At 45.9% G+C, this 17,890-nt stretch overlaps 1 protein-coding gene across 2 annotated transcripts; it reads right to left on the bottom strand.

The window, feature by feature from the left end:
- Positions 1-1,348: 1,348 nt before the first annotated feature.
- Positions 1,349-9,906, bottom strand: arhgap19 (Rho GTPase activating protein 19). 2 transcript variants are annotated; one of them, XM_079278928.1, is made up of 12 exons: positions 9,852-9,906; positions 8,954-9,228; positions 8,562-8,642; positions 8,253-8,462; positions 7,809-8,035; positions 6,639-6,725; positions 6,406-6,471; positions 5,965-6,174; positions 5,742-5,843; positions 4,994-5,104; positions 4,277-4,378; positions 1,349-4,162 (listed from the first exon to the last, which is right to left on the bottom strand). In XM_079278928.1, exons 1-12 carry the CDS (start codon positions 9,893-9,895, stop codon positions 4,100-4,102), a joined length of 1,578 nt encoding a protein of 525 aa, XP_079135054.1. In that variant the 5' UTR covers positions 9,896-9,906; the 3' UTR covers positions 1,349-4,099. The 2 variants fall into 2 exon arrangements, with proteins under 2 accessions (XP_079135054.1, XP_079135055.1); XM_079278929.1 differs by having other exon boundaries at positions 1,349-4,159.
- Between the last annotated feature and the right edge of the window lie 7,984 nt (positions 9,907-17,890).

Below are 17,890 nucleotides of genomic sequence, written 5' to 3'. Positions count from 1 at the left end.
CACACGCGCTCTCCTCCTTTGGGCAAGAAAAGGGGGGGGGGGGGGTTCTGCTAAACGTGATAAGATTCGGTTCAGTGCCATGACAGCACACCGGGCTGAGGAGCCTGGGTTAGTGTGTGTGTGTGTGTGTGTGTGTGTGTGGGGGGGGGAGCTTCCTCAGAGGTCTATTATGAATTCACTGGGCTCTGAAATCAGAAACGCTGCTTCTGTTTCATACCGTTTTACCGAGAAGAAGAAAAACAAACGTGAGTCATCAGGACGGTGAATATATGCCGCTCAGAGGTTTCTGCCTTTTTATGGATAAAATGTGGAACAAGTAAAAATCATCATTGATTAATGCCCCCCCCCCACACACACACACACACCATAACGTGATATTTGCTAATTCTGTTTCACCGATTCCAAAATGTACATGAATAGTTATGTTTGAGAAGCTTAAAGCTGCAGATGTTTGTTTTATAAAAGACGTTCTGCCATTCTATCGAGGAGAACCTTAGAGCTCCATAAACAGATGAATAAATCATCAGCATCACGAGGCGTTAAAGTTCTGCTGTAATAAGCTCAAATGAATACATTGTGTTGTTTTAGTCATACTCAGCATGACGTCATCGCTGATCTGGAAGCGAAGCCGCGAGGTCACGTGGAGAGTAATTACGTTTCCCCGGAACAACGGGCTCGATTGAGCGTTCGCTTGCAGTGTGACGATGCACACCTGGGGGCAGTTTACCCGCCTTCTTAATTCACCGCCACGCGCGTGATTATTGCTCCTCCCCGCGGACTCCCTCGCGCGACGGGTTCATTTAAGCGCCAAAAAACAAACTCAAACGAAGAGTCGACTGTCGACCAGCGGTCATGTCCGGTTCAGATCAAGCTGCAGAACTCAAAATGACAAAACATAAATACCGAAAGGAGAGAAGTGTGTGTAATTAATATATCACAACCTCCGCTCAGTGGAATGTTTGACTGTGCAGCATTCTACCACGACTCAGTGCACTCAGTGGAGGCTGAGAACCCTGAGGAACCACTGCTGACCCCCCAGCTGCTGACCCCGCGCTGCCTGACCTCTGACCTTCCTGGAGAGGGGAAAGAATTTCTCAATAAAATAGGATATTATTATTATTATCACTATAATGATGATTAAATAAGGAGAAGTTGTGAAGATGGGCAACAGAGTTAAAGGCAACATGTCAGAACATGAGCGCGTCTTTGTCTCTGTTGTTTGGTAGCTCCCCCTAGTGGGCAGGCACGAGTACTGCAGTGGAGTTATTCCCTCATACTGACGTCACAGTGGAAAGACTAACAAAACAAATACAATCAGGTGAATGAATAAAACAGACGTTCTGTAGGAAACAGTAAAAAAGGTTTAATCCTAAGGGGGGGGGGTGTTCGCTCAGGAATCAATGTGCTGTACAAGAGGAACTTATTTTACACTAAAATACAAAAAAATATATACAAAAACAAAGGTTACCACAGAATAAACACTCGGATGAGTTCGTCATGACACTGGATGAATCATGTTTTTTTTCTCCATCACCGTTAACCAAACGAAACTTTCAAAGTGATGTTTCTCCATCATCGTTTTTAATGACGCAACAAACATTTAGGTTGAGTTGAAAAGGACTTAAGCTCCACCCACAACGCTGCTGTTGGCCCAGTGAACAGAAGAAGTCCTCAGTGACAGAGATCAGTAACTAAATGTTTCACATTTATGAAAAAGAGATAAAGACAACAAACATCTTCACATCGTACAGAATGTAACGGCTCTCTGAGGAAGAAGAGAAAACTAAATAATGAATGAAAGTCAAAGTACCTTATTAAGTCTCGCTCATGAATTCCACCCACACAAAAAAAGACTGTCGTTTCCCAAACAGCAATAAATAAAATAAAAACAGAATCCACTGAGCGCTCCTTTAAAACAGTCTGTTGAGACCAGAAGAGGTTCTGCTGATGAATTCAGTCATAAAGATTTAGAAATAAAATAAAGGTCCACATGTAGAGTAGACCACTGATCAAAGAACACGACAATGTTCTGTAAAAACAAAAGGAGGTAATGTGTCCCAGCGTCCACCTGCACCGACATGTCAGTCACGTTCAATCACTTTCACCAAACCCATCGATACGACGTCCACCACTCTCTCCACAGACCCGAAGCACCGGGACCGGATCCCTCACACCGTGGTACCGGAGCATCCATCCCCAAAGACCGGATCCCTCACACCGTGGTACCGGAGCATCCATCCCCAAAGACCGGCTGCACCGGGACCGGATCCCTCACACCGTGGTACCGGAGCATCCATCCCCAAAGACCGGATCCCTCACACCGTGGTACCGGAGCATCCATCCCCAAAGACCGGCTGCACCGGGACCGGATCCCTCACACCGTGGTACCGGAGCATCCATCCCCAAAGACCGGCTGCACCGGGACCGGATCCCTCACACCGTGGTACCGGAGCACCCATCCCCAAAGACCGGTGCACCGGTACCGGATCCCTCACACCGTGGTACCGGAGCACCGGTACCGGATCCCTCACACCGTGGTACCGGAGCACCGGGACCGGATCCCTCACACCGTGGTGTACTACACAAGTGTGACGACACAATGAACTGAGCAGAAGTCAGCTCAGTTGAACCGTGACGAGTGGCGCTGAAGGACCGGAGAACTGTGCATTACACATATTTACAGGAGCATTTAGTCACATTTTCAGTGTTTGAACTATTTTTCACTGACAAACTTTAAGCAATGCCAATCAAAAGAAATGAAAAGACTAAGAAGGTGGATTGTTCCCTGTATCTAGATTTGAGTCAGGATTTTGTATTTCATCGGGTCTCCTCTCGACCTCTATGCCGACTGTGTCCGAGCTCGGGAGCCGTTGGGCTCGGCGTGAATAACTGGAGGTTAGGTTTCATCACAATGAGAATGAAACAGGAACAGGTGACGCTGCCTGACGTCAGGTTCCTTTCCTGCGTCACTCAGACTCGTGCTGAACCACCAGCGGCCTGTTCTTCACGCGGTGCGCCTCAGATACCAGACGGGTGCCGAGAAGAGACTTCTGCTCACTTCACAACACAACTTCCATTTAAACCACCGGCACCACAACGCTTCCCTCCACCCGAGCCGCCATCAGCCGGCTGAAGACAACAGAAAGGGAATAAAATGTTTAAAACAATAAAGAAAAAGGTATTTTAAGTCCTGTGAGTGCAACGTTTCATGTTAGGCAGATTCATATTGAATGTTTTACGATGAATGGTGATCATTCAGGATGAAGCGTTATAAATAAAGTAGAAACAATCATCAAGTGACCAAAGAGTCACAAAAACATCGGACCGGAAACAAAAAGCAACATCACAGTTTACAAACGCAGAACGAGATCAAATGCAGAACGTGTCCAGCGTGTCCCGGCTCCTCTACAGCAGACGGTTAGCCGCTCGCGGTCACAGGTTCTGATGCGGTCGCTACGACAACACGACGCATCCCGTCTCAGCTGGTCACATGAAGGTGGAGCTGCGCTTCATCACACATTGCTCCACAACGCTGGAGCGCGAACAGTGACGACGCGTTGTTGTCCTGGTGCGTTTGTTCTTAAAACGACTTTTCATCGACTTCAAACCCGAAAGATTCCGATTCAATTTCACAACTCGAAAAGCAGAAAGAGTCCAAAGTGCCGTCAACGTCACAATTCACGTGGTTAAAAAAGAAAGAAAGAAGAAGTTACGAAAGAGAGGAATTTGCATTCTAGTCCCACTCTTGTTCTCACAAACAAATACCTTTTGGGCATCGATGATTATTACTGAACTGAATCATGCTGAACGATATTCATTGTCTATCTTCACGTATTTTATGAAAGAGAATTGTTTTTGAAGCATTTCTGGAAGTGAAAAAACACAGATTTAGCTTATTGGATATCGTATGGAGGTCAGAAGTGTTTGGTGTTCATCGGAGTGCGTTTCTTTATATCCCGACCGTCGAGGATTTATTCAACAGTCGGCAGCAGTTTGTAAGTCGTGGTGAGTTCCGGTCACAGTAAAAACAAGAGACGTACGACCATGAACAACCATATTAATACAAGTCCTGTCCGAGACCAGGAGGAGGAGTCGGGTTTCATTCCAGTGAGATCTCCTGAGCAGGAGAGAAACACATCCTGGTCACAGAGGGGGAGTCCTGCTGAGAGAGGGAGGGAGGGAGGAATTGGAGAGCGTGAATTTAGCGTTCAACAAGCGGTTACGTTGGTGTGCCGCCAGATGAACGAACGGTATTTGGGGATCGTTGGCGTCGTACCCTGGAGACCTTTGAAGCTTTGTCCTTCTTGAAAGTAAAGTCTGAGTTTTTCACCACCAGCGCCGCTTTCCCCAACACGAGAGCGTTCAGCGGGCCGCTCACCTGCACACACACACACACACACACACACACACACACACACACACACACACACACACACACACACACACACACACACACACACACACACACACACACACACACACACACACACACACACACACACACACACACACGATTTCTGGTGATTTTGCGTCAGATGGAAGAAAACAATAAACTGTCATTCAACCACAATCAGAGCTCAACACGTGATTAAGCGTGATGAAGCGTGATGAAGCGTGATGAAGCGTGATGAAGCGTGATGAAGCGTGATGAAGCGTGATGAAGCGTGATGAAGCGTGATGAAGCGTGGTTAACAGGGCGTCAGCTTTCGGTCGCCATCTTTAGTATATTTGAGTAATTAAGACACAAACATCAGCACAATAATGACAGTGAGGATGTTTTCCGTGCAGCTCAAAGACTCAGGAATACTTCGTCTCCCAAGACTTCACACATTTCCTTTTCATTCAGGTTCATCTGCACATTCGTTTGTGTTGTTCACAGGTTAGTCGAACTTTTCCCTGCGCAATCTCAGAGCCAAGGAAGCAGATCATACAAAGCCAACTAAAGAGAGAGAAAGCACAAGAACACGAGGAGCGTGCGGCGTCGTGGACTTACTTGCAGGGCGACGTTCTCTTTTCCGGGCTTCCTTCCTGTTTTGGTGACGATGTCAGGGGAGACGTGTCGGACCCGCCTCTCGCCCGTCAGCTGCTCGCCGCGAGCTCTGCGCTGTTAGCGGAGCATCAGGAGGGAAAGTTATGAGCGGCTTCGTCGCGTTTAAGTCAAATAGTGAAATAAGTCAGACGGAGCGCGTCGAGGAGCCCAGTGTCCCGTCTGTTTATGTGGTTTAATACACTGAAAAACTCGATGAGAGTGGAAAACATTCAACAACATGATTATCACCATTAACAAAACCACCCAGAACTGCTCGTCAGTGTCAGACCAGCAGTCGGGAGAATCTAGCAAGCAAACGTTTGCACCTGTGAGGCTCGAACCTCAACCTGAAACTGTAACTACTCGTCATTACGGGTCATGGGACTTCTGAACAAAGAGACTCAAGGACTCTGACTAATCGCTGGAGCGCTAATTTAAATCGCCAGCCACAGAAATAGTGTTTGCTGTTACAAACATGGTCCCAACAGTCAGCAAAACAAACTAAATATCATATGTTGTGGTCACTTCCGTCCTCAAAGGCCGTACGGAACCAAACACTTGAGTGATTCATGATCACAACAAAAGGCTCTTGTACGACACGAACACAATGACTTCCATGATCTTAACGTGACTGCCAGTGAAGTGTGGAATACATCAGGGTCATGTCTACTTGCTGTATTGTTCTGCTGCGCCTTTGGGGCTTGTTCAGTACCTTGATGAGGCCTCCGAAGGAGCGGGAGCGCGGGTGTTTCTTGCTGGGCGCCGGAGGCTCCGGCTCGTTCGTCGGCGTCCCCGACGTCGTCTGCTTGACCAACTGCACATTGGACGAAGAGAACAACGCGTACACTGGATGTTAAAAAGACGCTGAACACACAAACTGACTTGGTGGCAGTTGAACAGCAGTCACGTTTGTCTCAGGTGAATAAAAGGCGAACCTGTCGGACGAGTTTCTTCTTCTTGGCGGAGTCGGGCATGTTGTGGTGGACGTGTCTGAAGAGGTCCTTCAGAGCCTCTTCTGTGTATTGCTGCGCCGGCGACTGGTACCGCTCCTCCTGAGAGCCGGGGCCCCGAACGGCCGTCCTCTTCAGGGGCAACGCGGCCCGCTGAGCGGGGGAGCAGCTCGCCGTCAGCAGCTCCAGATCGTCCTGAGAGAGGCGGCGGCAAGTTGTTCGGCCATTTTTAACAGCGGTTTCTCAAATTGTCGCAACGTGTTTTTCTGAATGGTGTTGAGTGGAGTGAGCAGGGAAGAGTCCACTCTTCTACACTTGTAACCAGAGACCACATAACAGAGGCCGCAGCAGGTATATACAGCAGGTATATACAGTATATTCATCAAATGAAATGTCACTTAAAGAGGAGGGGGCGTGAAGCTTAACCTTGGTGTGCAGAGCCGTGGTCCCAGTGAAGTGCACTCTGGCATAATCCCTCAGGTAGACCGGAGCCTGAGCGACACACAGCAGACACGAGTCACTCATCCTCTGCGTTTCATATCCATTAAACACGTCACATGCTACGCTTCTGTGACTCAAGAGCGGTACCGACTTCATGCTCAGAGAACAACAGAACTCATTCACTTCTAGCCGTTCGGCCTCGTGTCTCGGCGACTCACCCTGAAGAGCTTCTGCGAGTGTTTGATGAGGAAGGCCATGCTGCTGTTCAGCTTCTTCAGGTTGTCCTTCAGGTCAGTGGCCGTCATCTGAAGGACACAACGGCATCACTCAAAGACGATGATACTCCATCGCTACGGCCGACACCTCCAAGTATATACAAATCACAACATAATAATATAGATTGATCAACAGCACCGGTTAGGAGGAAAAGTATGCGTTTTGGGTTTTGGGATGAACGTCTTTAAAGTGTTATAAAGCGTTTGTGTTGCACTAGAGTATTTGTACTGTATATTTACACCAAATTGAACCTTTTCATTCCACAGAGAGGCTTCTAGGATAATGTGGAAGTAAACAGAAATGTCCTTTAAGGTGGATGAATATGTGTTAGTGGTGTAATGGACCAGTGATCCGGACTGATCCCCATCACGGCTCTTCACTCCCGTGAACCAGTTTCACGTTAAATACAGTTTTACTGACGATCGTTGTCCTCCAATATTCAGTCAAATATTTACATCATTCATGCGTTTCTAGTCTCTGATTATGTTTCATTGTAAACAACCAATCAGTGTTTAGACCAACAGGAGGAGAGCAACGTTAGCAGCACCGCTAACGGAGGTTCACCTCAGTTACCGGTGCATTATGATGCCTTCAGGCTCTGCTCAGGGAAAAGGAGTACTCATAACGTTTTGTTGATAACTTGAATAAAGTAGTTTGAAGATGTTTTCACAACATAAACAGATGTTAGAGATGAACTGTGAGATGTTTACACTAACTCATCATTAAAACTACTAATTACAAGATGTATTCATCATTAAAAATACAATCTGTTATTTTCTTATCATTTGAATTGTGTGAAAGAAAGCCACTATGAATGACTTTCACAGAGTATCAGGATAACATTTAGACTGTTCAGAGACTTCAGAGCGGTTGAAATGAATTCTGGGACGGATGGATCCGTGTGCACCAGCTGCTACAATCAAACAACAATCCGTTAATATGGATCATCAGTGATCGGCGGCAAAGAAACGTGATCAGGGATCGAAAAGTTATATTTGCTCCTTTCGTTCTGATCCGATCTGTGAGCAAAACAGTGTTCGGCCATGATGTTCCCATACGTTAAAAGACCCCGGTCCTCTCACCCTCATTGTGCAATAAAGTACAAATCTTACATGTCGGGGCCAGACGACATGCGGCGCAAACATGAGCGCCAGGTTGAAGGCGGACATCTTGTTCTCGTCCTGCTGCCGGGCCGTGTGGTAGAGCAGGTCCAGCAGCAGCTTGAGCAGCGAGCGGTTGGCCTGAGGCAGCAGCAGGAAGAGGAGCTGCAGGGCCTCTATCTGACGCTCCTTGTTGGGTACCGCGGTCTTGTTGCCGTGCTCGTCAAACAGAGTCATTTCTGGAGGCGGGACAAGGGAAGTGAAGTCATGAATAGATTTACCAAAATCACTGCAGAAGAAAAACAAAAGGGTTGCCTTGAGCAACTGTCCATGACAAATACTTCAGAGGTCCTGCTTTCTAAATTACGCAACATGTTTTTGCTGTAACGTCACGCTGACAGTGCTGCTCTAAGCGTTTAACACAAACACGGCACTGTTTTGGTCCAGTGTTCATACCAGCTATCTTCAGGTGTGCGTGGAAGTGTCTGTGTGTGAGCAGCGGCTCGGGCAGTTCTCCCAGGAACGTCTTGAGCAGCGTGGCCACGTCGTTGGGGTGGAAGTCTCCGGACTTCAGGTCCACATCGACCCCGCTGTTGAGGAGGTCCTTCAGGGTCTGCTGACGGACACTGTTCCCCGGAACCCGGAACAGACCCTCAACGTGCAGATCTGAGTGCGAGGTGGGTGCCAGCCAGTAAAAAGCGTTATTCTAACTACGCGCGTGCTCGAGCTACTGACGTTCGATTGTTTTTTTATTTAACGACTCACTTTTGCTGAGGTACTCGATGAGCTGGTAGATCTGGGCAATGCTGCTCTCCGTCAGCGGGGTTCCAAACACAACACCTTTATCTGCGAGCGCATCAGGAGAGAGCAGCGTCAACATTAACTTCCCGTAAAAGCTCTTCCATGTCTGCATGACAACAGGCCAGCCTCATCACAAAGAAAACGGGTTTAAAGCCGACGTTACCTCGAAAAAACTAATCTGATGACATAGTTTCAGAAGGTATTGGTACACAAAATCAAACGGCTACACAAATAGCAGGTAGCCACACCTCCTGCTGTGCTTTTGTCAGCTTCAAATCGAATTGTAGAGATCAAACAGAGTTCAAAAACAGAGCTGGATATTCACTGGGGCTGCTGCTGCCGGTCATTCCTCTGACCTTTGCGTTTGAGGAAGTTGAAAGAGCGAAAGAAGCCTCCGTTTCCACCCGTCTGGGTCTTCGGGCCTTCCTCGCCAAGGAGCTGTGCAAACTCTGTCCCGGGAAGATCGATGAGGCGAGTGATGTTACTGAGCACCAGCTCCAGGAAAACATCGGGGCTCTCGTGGCGGAGCTTTTCCACAAAGAAGTCCGGGTTGAAGATGACCGGTGGGCGGCCAGCGCGGGAGCCCCCCGGTGATTCCTCGTGATTGATCACCATGCTGCACACTGTACCTCTGAGGGGGGGGGGGGGGGGGGCACAGGAAGACTGTTAACAGAGGACATCATACAACCTAATCACAGCAATGGAGGAAGAAAACACAGAGTCATGAATGTGTGTGCTTCAACAAATAGAAGATCTTAATATTTAGGGATCTTTCAAATTCCACATGAATTGAAATGTGCGTGCACAGAGTACAGCCCTGATGACGTGTCATTAGGCGCTCGGGCTTTAGAGAGCTGCTTCTACAGCCACAAAAGGCCGAATAATGACACAACACGTCTGACAAGTCCAGCAGAGCTTGACCACTATGAGCCAAACAAAGGCAGGAATCAATGCAGATTATTAATATCACGTTCATACATCTTCTATGTCACGTACAACAGTTACATAGAAGGAGGAAACATATACGCAGTGGGTTCAGTCCACAGTCCTGCATACTGAACGTTAACTTAGTTAAATGAACGTGAGCTGACGTCACACCAACACACGATCCCTCAGCTGAGCTAACCGTGCTAACGTTAGCTAAAGCACGCAGATAATTCCCCACGTACAAATGTAAATACTACTCTAACACTGCGTCAATGGAAGTAGCACTGGAAACACGTATACACGCGCGCTTTCGTTCGTTCTTCTTACCTTCTGTTGTGTGTGTTGTCGTCCACATCTTTACCCGCAGCCATGTTCCGTTTGAATCCGCCAGGCCCCGCCCATCTCCTTCACCATTGGTCCGTTTGTCGAACGTCGGCGTGGAACGTCGGGTGCGATCTGACATGTCCCGCGCTGTGATTGGTCGGTTTGAATTGATGCAGTTTTGTTCAGGAGGAAAACAAACAGACATCAGAATCAGAAGCAGCTTTATTGGCCATGTAGGCGGACAAATTTGACCCCGGTTTACACATTGCTCTCAACGTGCATACATGGAATATACAAATACACAAGAACAATATAAAAACAAGGACATTGAAGACAACAAAGCAGAACAGAGAAACTAAGCATACACATGTCACTACTGTGTACAATATAAATATACATCGAAGAACATTTATGAACACAAACAACATAAACGACAATGGATGTAGGATATTAATGCAAACAGAGGTAGTAGTGCAGTATGACTGATTCATTGTTCATCAGACTGACGGCAGAAGGAAGCTGTTCCTGTCTGGTGGTTTTGGCGAACAGAGCTCTGTAGCGCCCTCCAGAGGGGAGGAGTTGGAACAGCTTGTGTCCAGGGTGTGAAGGGTCTGCAGATCTTTCCTGACTCTGGAGGTGAACAGGTCCAGGATGGAGGGCTGGAACCAATGATCCTCTCTGCAGACCTGACAGTCCGTTGCAGTCTGTTCCTGTCCTGTTCAGTGGCCGATCCAAACCACAGAGACAGAGGAGCAGAGGACAGACTGGATGATGTTGGAGTAAAACAGAAATGATGATACATCAATAACACTCAATGGCACGATATGCAAAAGCACATTTCATCACAGTGTACATCACATGTATACATTTCTTCTATCATGCTCTCTCTCTTTTTTTATTGGGTAAAAAGGAAGATGGACTATAGCCGAGTAGACAAAAAGTATCAGCGGTACAATGACGAAGCAGAGGAGCAGTAACTAAAGGATACAGAGGTGCACAGGTACGAAACAGAAACAGGATTAGAATGTGCAACTTGATTTCATTTGTAACATATGAAAGCTTGGGAATGGCTTTCGATAAACTTGCCTTATGTGTTTGAAATGTGCGATGTAGCTCAAAGGTTTATTGTTGTTACATTCTAATTAAGTGATGAGACCGAAGTGTTGTTATATCCAGTCTGGTTACGAAGAAACATTTCGATATCTTTCCAAAACACATGTGTGAAGGAGCGATGGCAAAGCAAATTCACAAGTGTGTCCGGCTCAGCGCAACAAAAGGTGCATTTAACATCCATGTCTCACGATGTTACACAGGTAAATGTTATGCAAGATGTTCATGTGAATTATTATGATTATGAACATGGAATTGGAAGGGGACAAATACATGCTTTGTGCCAGTTTGCATGATTTAAATTGTGAAGTAGTCCCACCAACTTTACCGCTAATGATAATAATAAGAGATAAAAGCTTCACATAAAACAGCTGCTAGTGAACATTTTAATGTGATGAGAGTCTCACCAGCTGTGGCTTCTCCCTGTGGCCAGAACAGGTAGTGCAGCTCTGAGGTCACCAGGGTTGGGATGAATTTACTGCCACCAGAGATAACTCCCACTGTACTCCATGCTGGACATGGTTGGAGTTCAAGACCTTTGTGGTCTTCAGAAGATGAATAATACTGCCTTTGGTGATCACCTGTCTTTTCCTCTGTCGAGACGGTGACGAGAATCTTGCAGCACAAACAGCTGCAAGATTGACTTCTTCATTGCCGCTTATGTATTTAGAGGCCTCAATGTGTTAATGCGCATTTTAACGTAAAGAGGAAGGAAACCAGGGCGGCGTTTTAACAGCTTGATAACTGTTTAACATAACTGTACCACCCACAGGAGACACAAGCTGACTTCAAAGACAACACGCTCCTTTTCAAAGTAGAAATGTTTCTGGTGACTTACTGACATGAAGTGTTTCTGATCTGCTGATTTAACAGAGAGGAGCAGCTATGAGTTCAACAGCAGCAGCCGCTGGATTTGTTGTCTTCCTTCTCTCTGTACGAGGTACTGTACATCTACATTTATACTGTGAGGCCGTTAGTGCTCCTCAGGACAACAGAGGAAGCTGTGTTTTCAGTTCATCAACAGATCTGATGTTATAAATGTGGTGCAACATCCACTTTCCTTTCTTTAGATTGAAGTGTTTACAGGACGACCAACACTGAGCTGTTTTTAACAGCAGCAGCATCTCTGTCCACTTGTACCTGAACATCATCAACTGTATGAACTGAAGAATCGTGCTCCATTAAAGACAGTAAAGTTGTGTTTATGTGGATGAAAGTAATGGCTGTACGCACATTAACATGATCTCTCTGTGGAACTTCCTCTAATCGTTCGACCGCAGTGAGAGTCTGTTATTCATTCTGAGTCTCTTCCTGGTTGGTGTCTCTTTGAGTGACATGTTGTAAGTTGGGGCCAGAGATGCTGCAAAGTCAGGTTTTGGGGTTTTAGAAAAACAAATTACATTTTTGTAAATTGAATTCACATCTGAAGTTTGTGTTTGTGTCGACTTCTGACTGTCAGTGATCCGTTCTCTACATTTCACACTGTTCTCTCACTCCTCAGTGTTCTGCATTTCTCTACAGTTTCCATTCACTCTGCAGCAGCTGACCACAGACAGAGAACCACAGAGCAAAGAAGACTCTTTATCTCATGAACTGCACCCTTCTCATATTGAAACTTCTGCTGTTTGATCTTGTTCACTGTGTTTGAGTTGACGGGTTCAATACGTTGCTGTTCCTTCCAACTGCAGAGATCATGTGTCGATGGTTGACTCTTTCTTTCCTTCACTGCTCATGAGAGTGTGTCCTCTGATGTCGCTCTGAGTCTGACTGTGGTTCCTGATGTGCTCTGTGTTTCAGTGATACAGAGTCAGGATGTCTGGGGAGTGACTTACAGTGCTACTGAGGTCTGTGCTGTAAAAGGATCAACAGTGGTAATACAATGCAGATACACATTCCCATCTAGAACACAGCACGGTGATGTCAGCAACAGATTCTGGTTTACTAAAGAGAAAGATGGTGAACCTGTGGATCTGACAACAGACTCTGAGTATTCAGGTCGTGTGACGTCTTACTGTTATAACAAAGTCTGCATTCTGACGATCACAGACCTGAGAGAGAGCGACTCAGCTGAGTACAAGTTCAGGCTCACAACAAACCAACCAGATGGGAAATATACTCGTTCACCTGGAGTCACTGTGTCCGTCACAGGTAACATTTTAATTCACATGTTAATCATCTCCAAATGTTCAACATCTAGAGAACTAGAATATAAAAGTCTTGTGTGAATGTTGACAGTTTAATAAAATAACATTTCTGATCCTTCTTCTCACTTCCAGGTCTCCAGGTGGAGGTGAGCAGAGATGATTCTACCAGGTCGTATCTGAAGTGTCTCAGCAGTTGTGTTCTGCCTGAACGTCCTGACTACTTCTGGTACAAGAATGGACTGAAGATCAACATAGGAGCATATTATTCTCATTACGTCTACTATGGTTATGCAGACAGCTATTCCTGTGCTGTAACAGAACATGAGGATCAGCGTTCTCCTTCAGTGTGTAAGTTTACTCCACTGTGGCAGCCTGTGGAGGTTCAACAACATCTCATATGGCGGCACCAGACTGACACTGTATGTGACTTTAGAGGAACCAAAAGTATGAAGCACAACATTCCTCAGGAGGTAGAGCTGTGGTCCACTAACCAGAGGGTCGGTGGTTCAATCCCTGGCCCCTCAGTCTACATGTAGAAGTGTCACACACACACTGACACAAGAATACAATTATAATCACAGCTGTAAACACACTGAAGTCTTCTAAGTCTTAAAGTACACACAGCTGTGTATTTATGAATTAATGATGTGATGAAAAGAAACAAAAAGAAAAACTAGAACTCGTAGAAGAAACTGGATAAAATACTATGATTTTCATACAGTGTGTTTAGCTGACTCAGCTGAATTATGTCCAGAACATAACTAGAAGTGATCTGCCAGCTGGGTGAAGAAACAATCAATAACTCCCTACAACAGCTGGAAGTGAGAGGACAGACTCAGCTAAGGACACAAGCAGCATCTAAAGAGAAGAACGTGTGGAGTTGTTGAACATCACAGATGATGAAAGCTTCTTATTGTCACTTTACACCAGCAGGAGTCTCACCTGTGACAGCTCCAGGATCAGCACTCTGGACAGCTGCTGTGATACATAATAGAGACAGTCTGAAACAAACGAACTGAAATATTCATTTAAATGGTAAATATTCTATGATAACATATTATAATCTTGAAGTATGTTTATTCTCTTTCTCCTCCAGATGCTCCAAAGCTTCCCTCTGTGTCAGTGAGTCCCTCTGCTGAGATAGTGGAGGGCAGTTCAGTGACTCTGACCTGTAGCAGTGATGCTAACCCAGCAGCTAACTACACCTGGTACAAGAAAGGAAATCCATACCGTCGTCCTCTCAGTAGAGAACCTCAGCTCGTCTTCAGCTCCATCCAGTCCTCTGACTCTGGACAGTATTACTGTAGAGCTGAGAACCAGCTGGGGACGAAGAGATCTGAATTCATCTCTATTGATGTGAAATGTGAGTGAAACAGTTTATTAAAGATAACAAACATCTTAAATCTGTCCAGTGTTTGCAGGAGAAGAGTTCACTGATCATAACTACTTTCTTCAGCTCTACTTGCTTCACATTCAGTCTGCTGTAATTCACTGAGCAGCTTCAGGACATTTTAGGGTTTTATTCTGTTTTGGGATCCAGATTCAAACCGTCACACATCCATTTGTCAGAACACCTTCAAAGTCTGAAATGCTGCTTCACACAAACATTCACAGGTTTTATTGAAATACCACTTGTTCTTCTGTTTGAACACAATCTTTACCGAGAATAATCTCTGTTAACACGTCTCCTCCAGATGGTCCAAAGCTTCCCTCTGTGTCAGTGAGTCCCTCTGCTGAGATAGTGGAGGGCAGTTCAGTGACTCTGACCTGTAGCAGTGATGCTAACCCAGCAGCTAGCTACACCTGGTACAAGGAGGACCAATCAGTGCTCAGTGGAGAACCTCAGCTGGTCTTCAGCTCCATCCAGTCCTCTGACTCTGGACAGTATGACTGTAGAGCTGAGAACGATCTGGGGATGACGTCTGAATCCGTCTTTGTTAATGTGAAATGTGAGTGAATTTAAAACAGCTTCAATCTGTAAAATGTGTTGCATCCATGAGGACACATCCACAGCCGTCCACTGCTCCGGTAGATGTTGAAGAGCTCGTATCAACTATTGGGTTTCATATTCACTGGACTGATTTATACCACAATCGCTCCTCAGAAGTTTCAGATGCTGCAACACAACTTAACCTCGAATAATCTCTGTTAACACGTCTCCTCCAGATGCTCCAACGCTTCCCTCTGTGTCAGTGAGTCCCTCTGCTGAGATAGTGGAGGGCAGTTCAGTGACTCTGACCTGTAGCAGTGATGCTAACCCAGCAGCTAGCTACACCTGGTACAAGGAGAACCAAACACGTCCTCATGGAGAAGGAGGTATCTATCGTTTCACCTCCATCAGCTCTGAGGACGGAGGGATCTACTACTGCAAGTCTGAGAATAAACATGGATGGATCGACTCTTCATCTCTAGTTATAGATGTCCAGTGTGAGTCAAGTGACTAACAAGGTTCATTGTATTCCCCATTTTACAAAAGTCTGTGTACCATGCATGCTAAAATGAATACAATATTTACCGATATGTCTCCTCCAGATGGTCCAAAGCTTCCCTCTGTGTCAGTGAGTCCCTCTGCTGAGATAGTGGAGGGCAGTTCAGTGACTCTGACCTGTAGCAGTGATGCTAACCCAGCAGCTAGCTACACCTGGTACAAGGAGGATGGAAATCCAGACCCTCGTCCTCTCAGTGAAGAACCTCAGCTCGTCTTCAGCTCCATCCAGTCCTCTGACTCTGGACAGTATTACTGTAGAGCTGAGAACCAGCTGGAGACGAAGAGATCTGAATTCATCTCTATTGATGTGAAATGTGAGTACAATAAAGGTAATAAGGAGCAGACACATGACATCTGTCAAATTGTTTGCTCTTTATTAAAAGAACACGACACATGAAGTAGAATTTAATGTTCAACAAGAAACCTACAAACTGGTCTGGCCAGTTCTTTTTTATGAAGCCTGTGGTGTTTAAATAAAGATGCTATTGATCAACTTATAATAATATATATTCATGTCCAGATGGTCCAAAGCTTCCCTCTGTGTCAGTGAGTCCCTCTGCTGAGATAGTGGAGGGCAGTTCAGTGACTGTGACCTGTAGCAGTGATGCTAACCCAGCAGCTAGCTACACCTGGTACAAGGAGAACCAAACACGTCCTCATGGAGAAGGAGGTATCTATCGTTTCACCTCCATCAGCTCTGAGGACGGAGGGATCTACTACTGCAAGTCTGAGAATAAACATGGATGGATCGACTCTACGTCTTTGTCAGTAGATGTTCAGTGTGAGTACAAAACATCATCACATCTGGTGTCCTGGTGGCCCAGCAGTGAGGGACATGTTCCATGTAGACACACCTGGTTCACCTGTTATTTATTTGGAACAGAACTCTCATTGAAACTCTCCAGAGAAGTGATGTGAATTTCTTTTTTATTATATTGTATTCATCCCGGTATGGCGGAAATGTGTCTCTGCATTTGACCCATCCCTGTATATAGGGAGCAATGGGCTGCCCATGACAGGCGCCCGGGGATTTTCCAAATTCATTTTGACTGTAATCTTTTTGTGAAGATTGTTGTTCACAAAATACATGAACTTAATTCAAAATGCATGTGACGAAGCCACGTTATTATTTACTACATACATCAACATCTAATGTGAAAGTCTTAAGTCTCTCTTTCTCCTCCAGATGGTCCAAAGCTTCCCTCTGTGTCAGTGAGTCCCTCTGCTGAGATAGTGGAGGGCAGTTCAGTGACTCTGACCTGTAGCAGTGATGCTAACCCAGCAGCTAACTACACCTGGTACAAGGAGGATGGAAATCCAGACCCTCGTCCTCTCAGTGAAGAACCTCAGCTCGTCTTCAGCTCCATCCAGTCCTCTGACTCTGGACAGTATTACTGTAGAGCTGAGAACCAGCTGGGGACGAAGAGATCTGAATTCATCTCTATTGATGTGAAATGTGAGTGAAATCTCTAATTTATAAAGGAACATACATTGGTCAGTTCCCAGGAAAAGGGGGTTCTCCTCTGTTTCACATGCCGTACTCATACAACATGTAGCATTTATGCAACTTGCAGTTCAATTATTTTTATTTCTATTTATTTATGCATGTCCAGATGCTCCAACGCTTCCCTCTGTGTCAGTGAGTCCCTCTGCTGAGATAGTGGAGGGCAGTTCAGTGACTCTGACCTGTAGCAGTGATGCTAACCCAGCAGCTAGCTACACCTGGTACAAGGAGAACCAAACACGTCCTCATGGAGAAGGAGGTATCTATCGTTTCACCTCCATCAGCTCTGAGGACGGAGGGATCTACTACTGCAAGTCTGAGAATAAACATGGACGGATCGACTCTTCATCTCTAGTTATAGATGTCCAGTGTGAGTCAAGTGACTAACAAGGTTCATTGTATTCCCCATTTTACAAAAGTCTGTGTACCATGCATGCTAAAATGAATACAATATTTACCGATATGTCTCCTCCAGATGGTCCAAAGCTTCCCTCTGTGTCAGTGAGTCCCTCTGCTGAGATAGTGGAGGGCAGTTCAGTGACTCTGACCTGTAGCAGTGATGCTAACCCAGCAGCTAACTACACCTGGTACAAGGAGAACCAATCAGTGCTCAGTAGAGAACCTCAGCTGGTCTTCAGCTCCATCCAGTCCTCTGACTCTGGACAGTATGACTGTAGAGCTGAGAACGATCTGGGGATGACGTCTGAATACGTCTTTGTTAATGTGAAATGTGAGTGAATTTAAAACAGCTTCAATCTGTAAAATGTGTTGCATCCATGAGGACACATCCACAGCC

Source organism: Melanostigma gelatinosum (genome assembly GCF_949748355.1).
Source record: "Melanostigma gelatinosum genome assembly, chromosome: 11".
NCBI lineage: Eukaryota > Metazoa > Chordata > Actinopteri > Perciformes > Zoarcidae > Melanostigma > Melanostigma gelatinosum.
Note: the sequence above shows the minus strand (reverse complement) of the source record. Positions and strands in the feature narration are given on the sequence as shown.

Excerpts from the sequence above, each read along its gene's own strand:
- arhgap19 (XM_079278928.1), bottom strand. The coding sequence starts at position 9,895 with ATGGCTGCGGGTAAAGATGTGGACGACAACACACACAACAGAAG. Across the intron at positions 6,472-6,638 it reads ACTCGCAGAAGCTCTTCAGG|GCTCCGGTCTACCTGAGGGA; the intron begins GTGAGTCGCCGA and ends TGTGTCGCTCAG. Across the intron at positions 5,844-5,964 it reads AGAAGAAACTCGTCCGACAG|TTGGTCAAGCAGACGACGTC; the intron begins GTTCGCCTTTTA and ends TCCAATGTGCAG.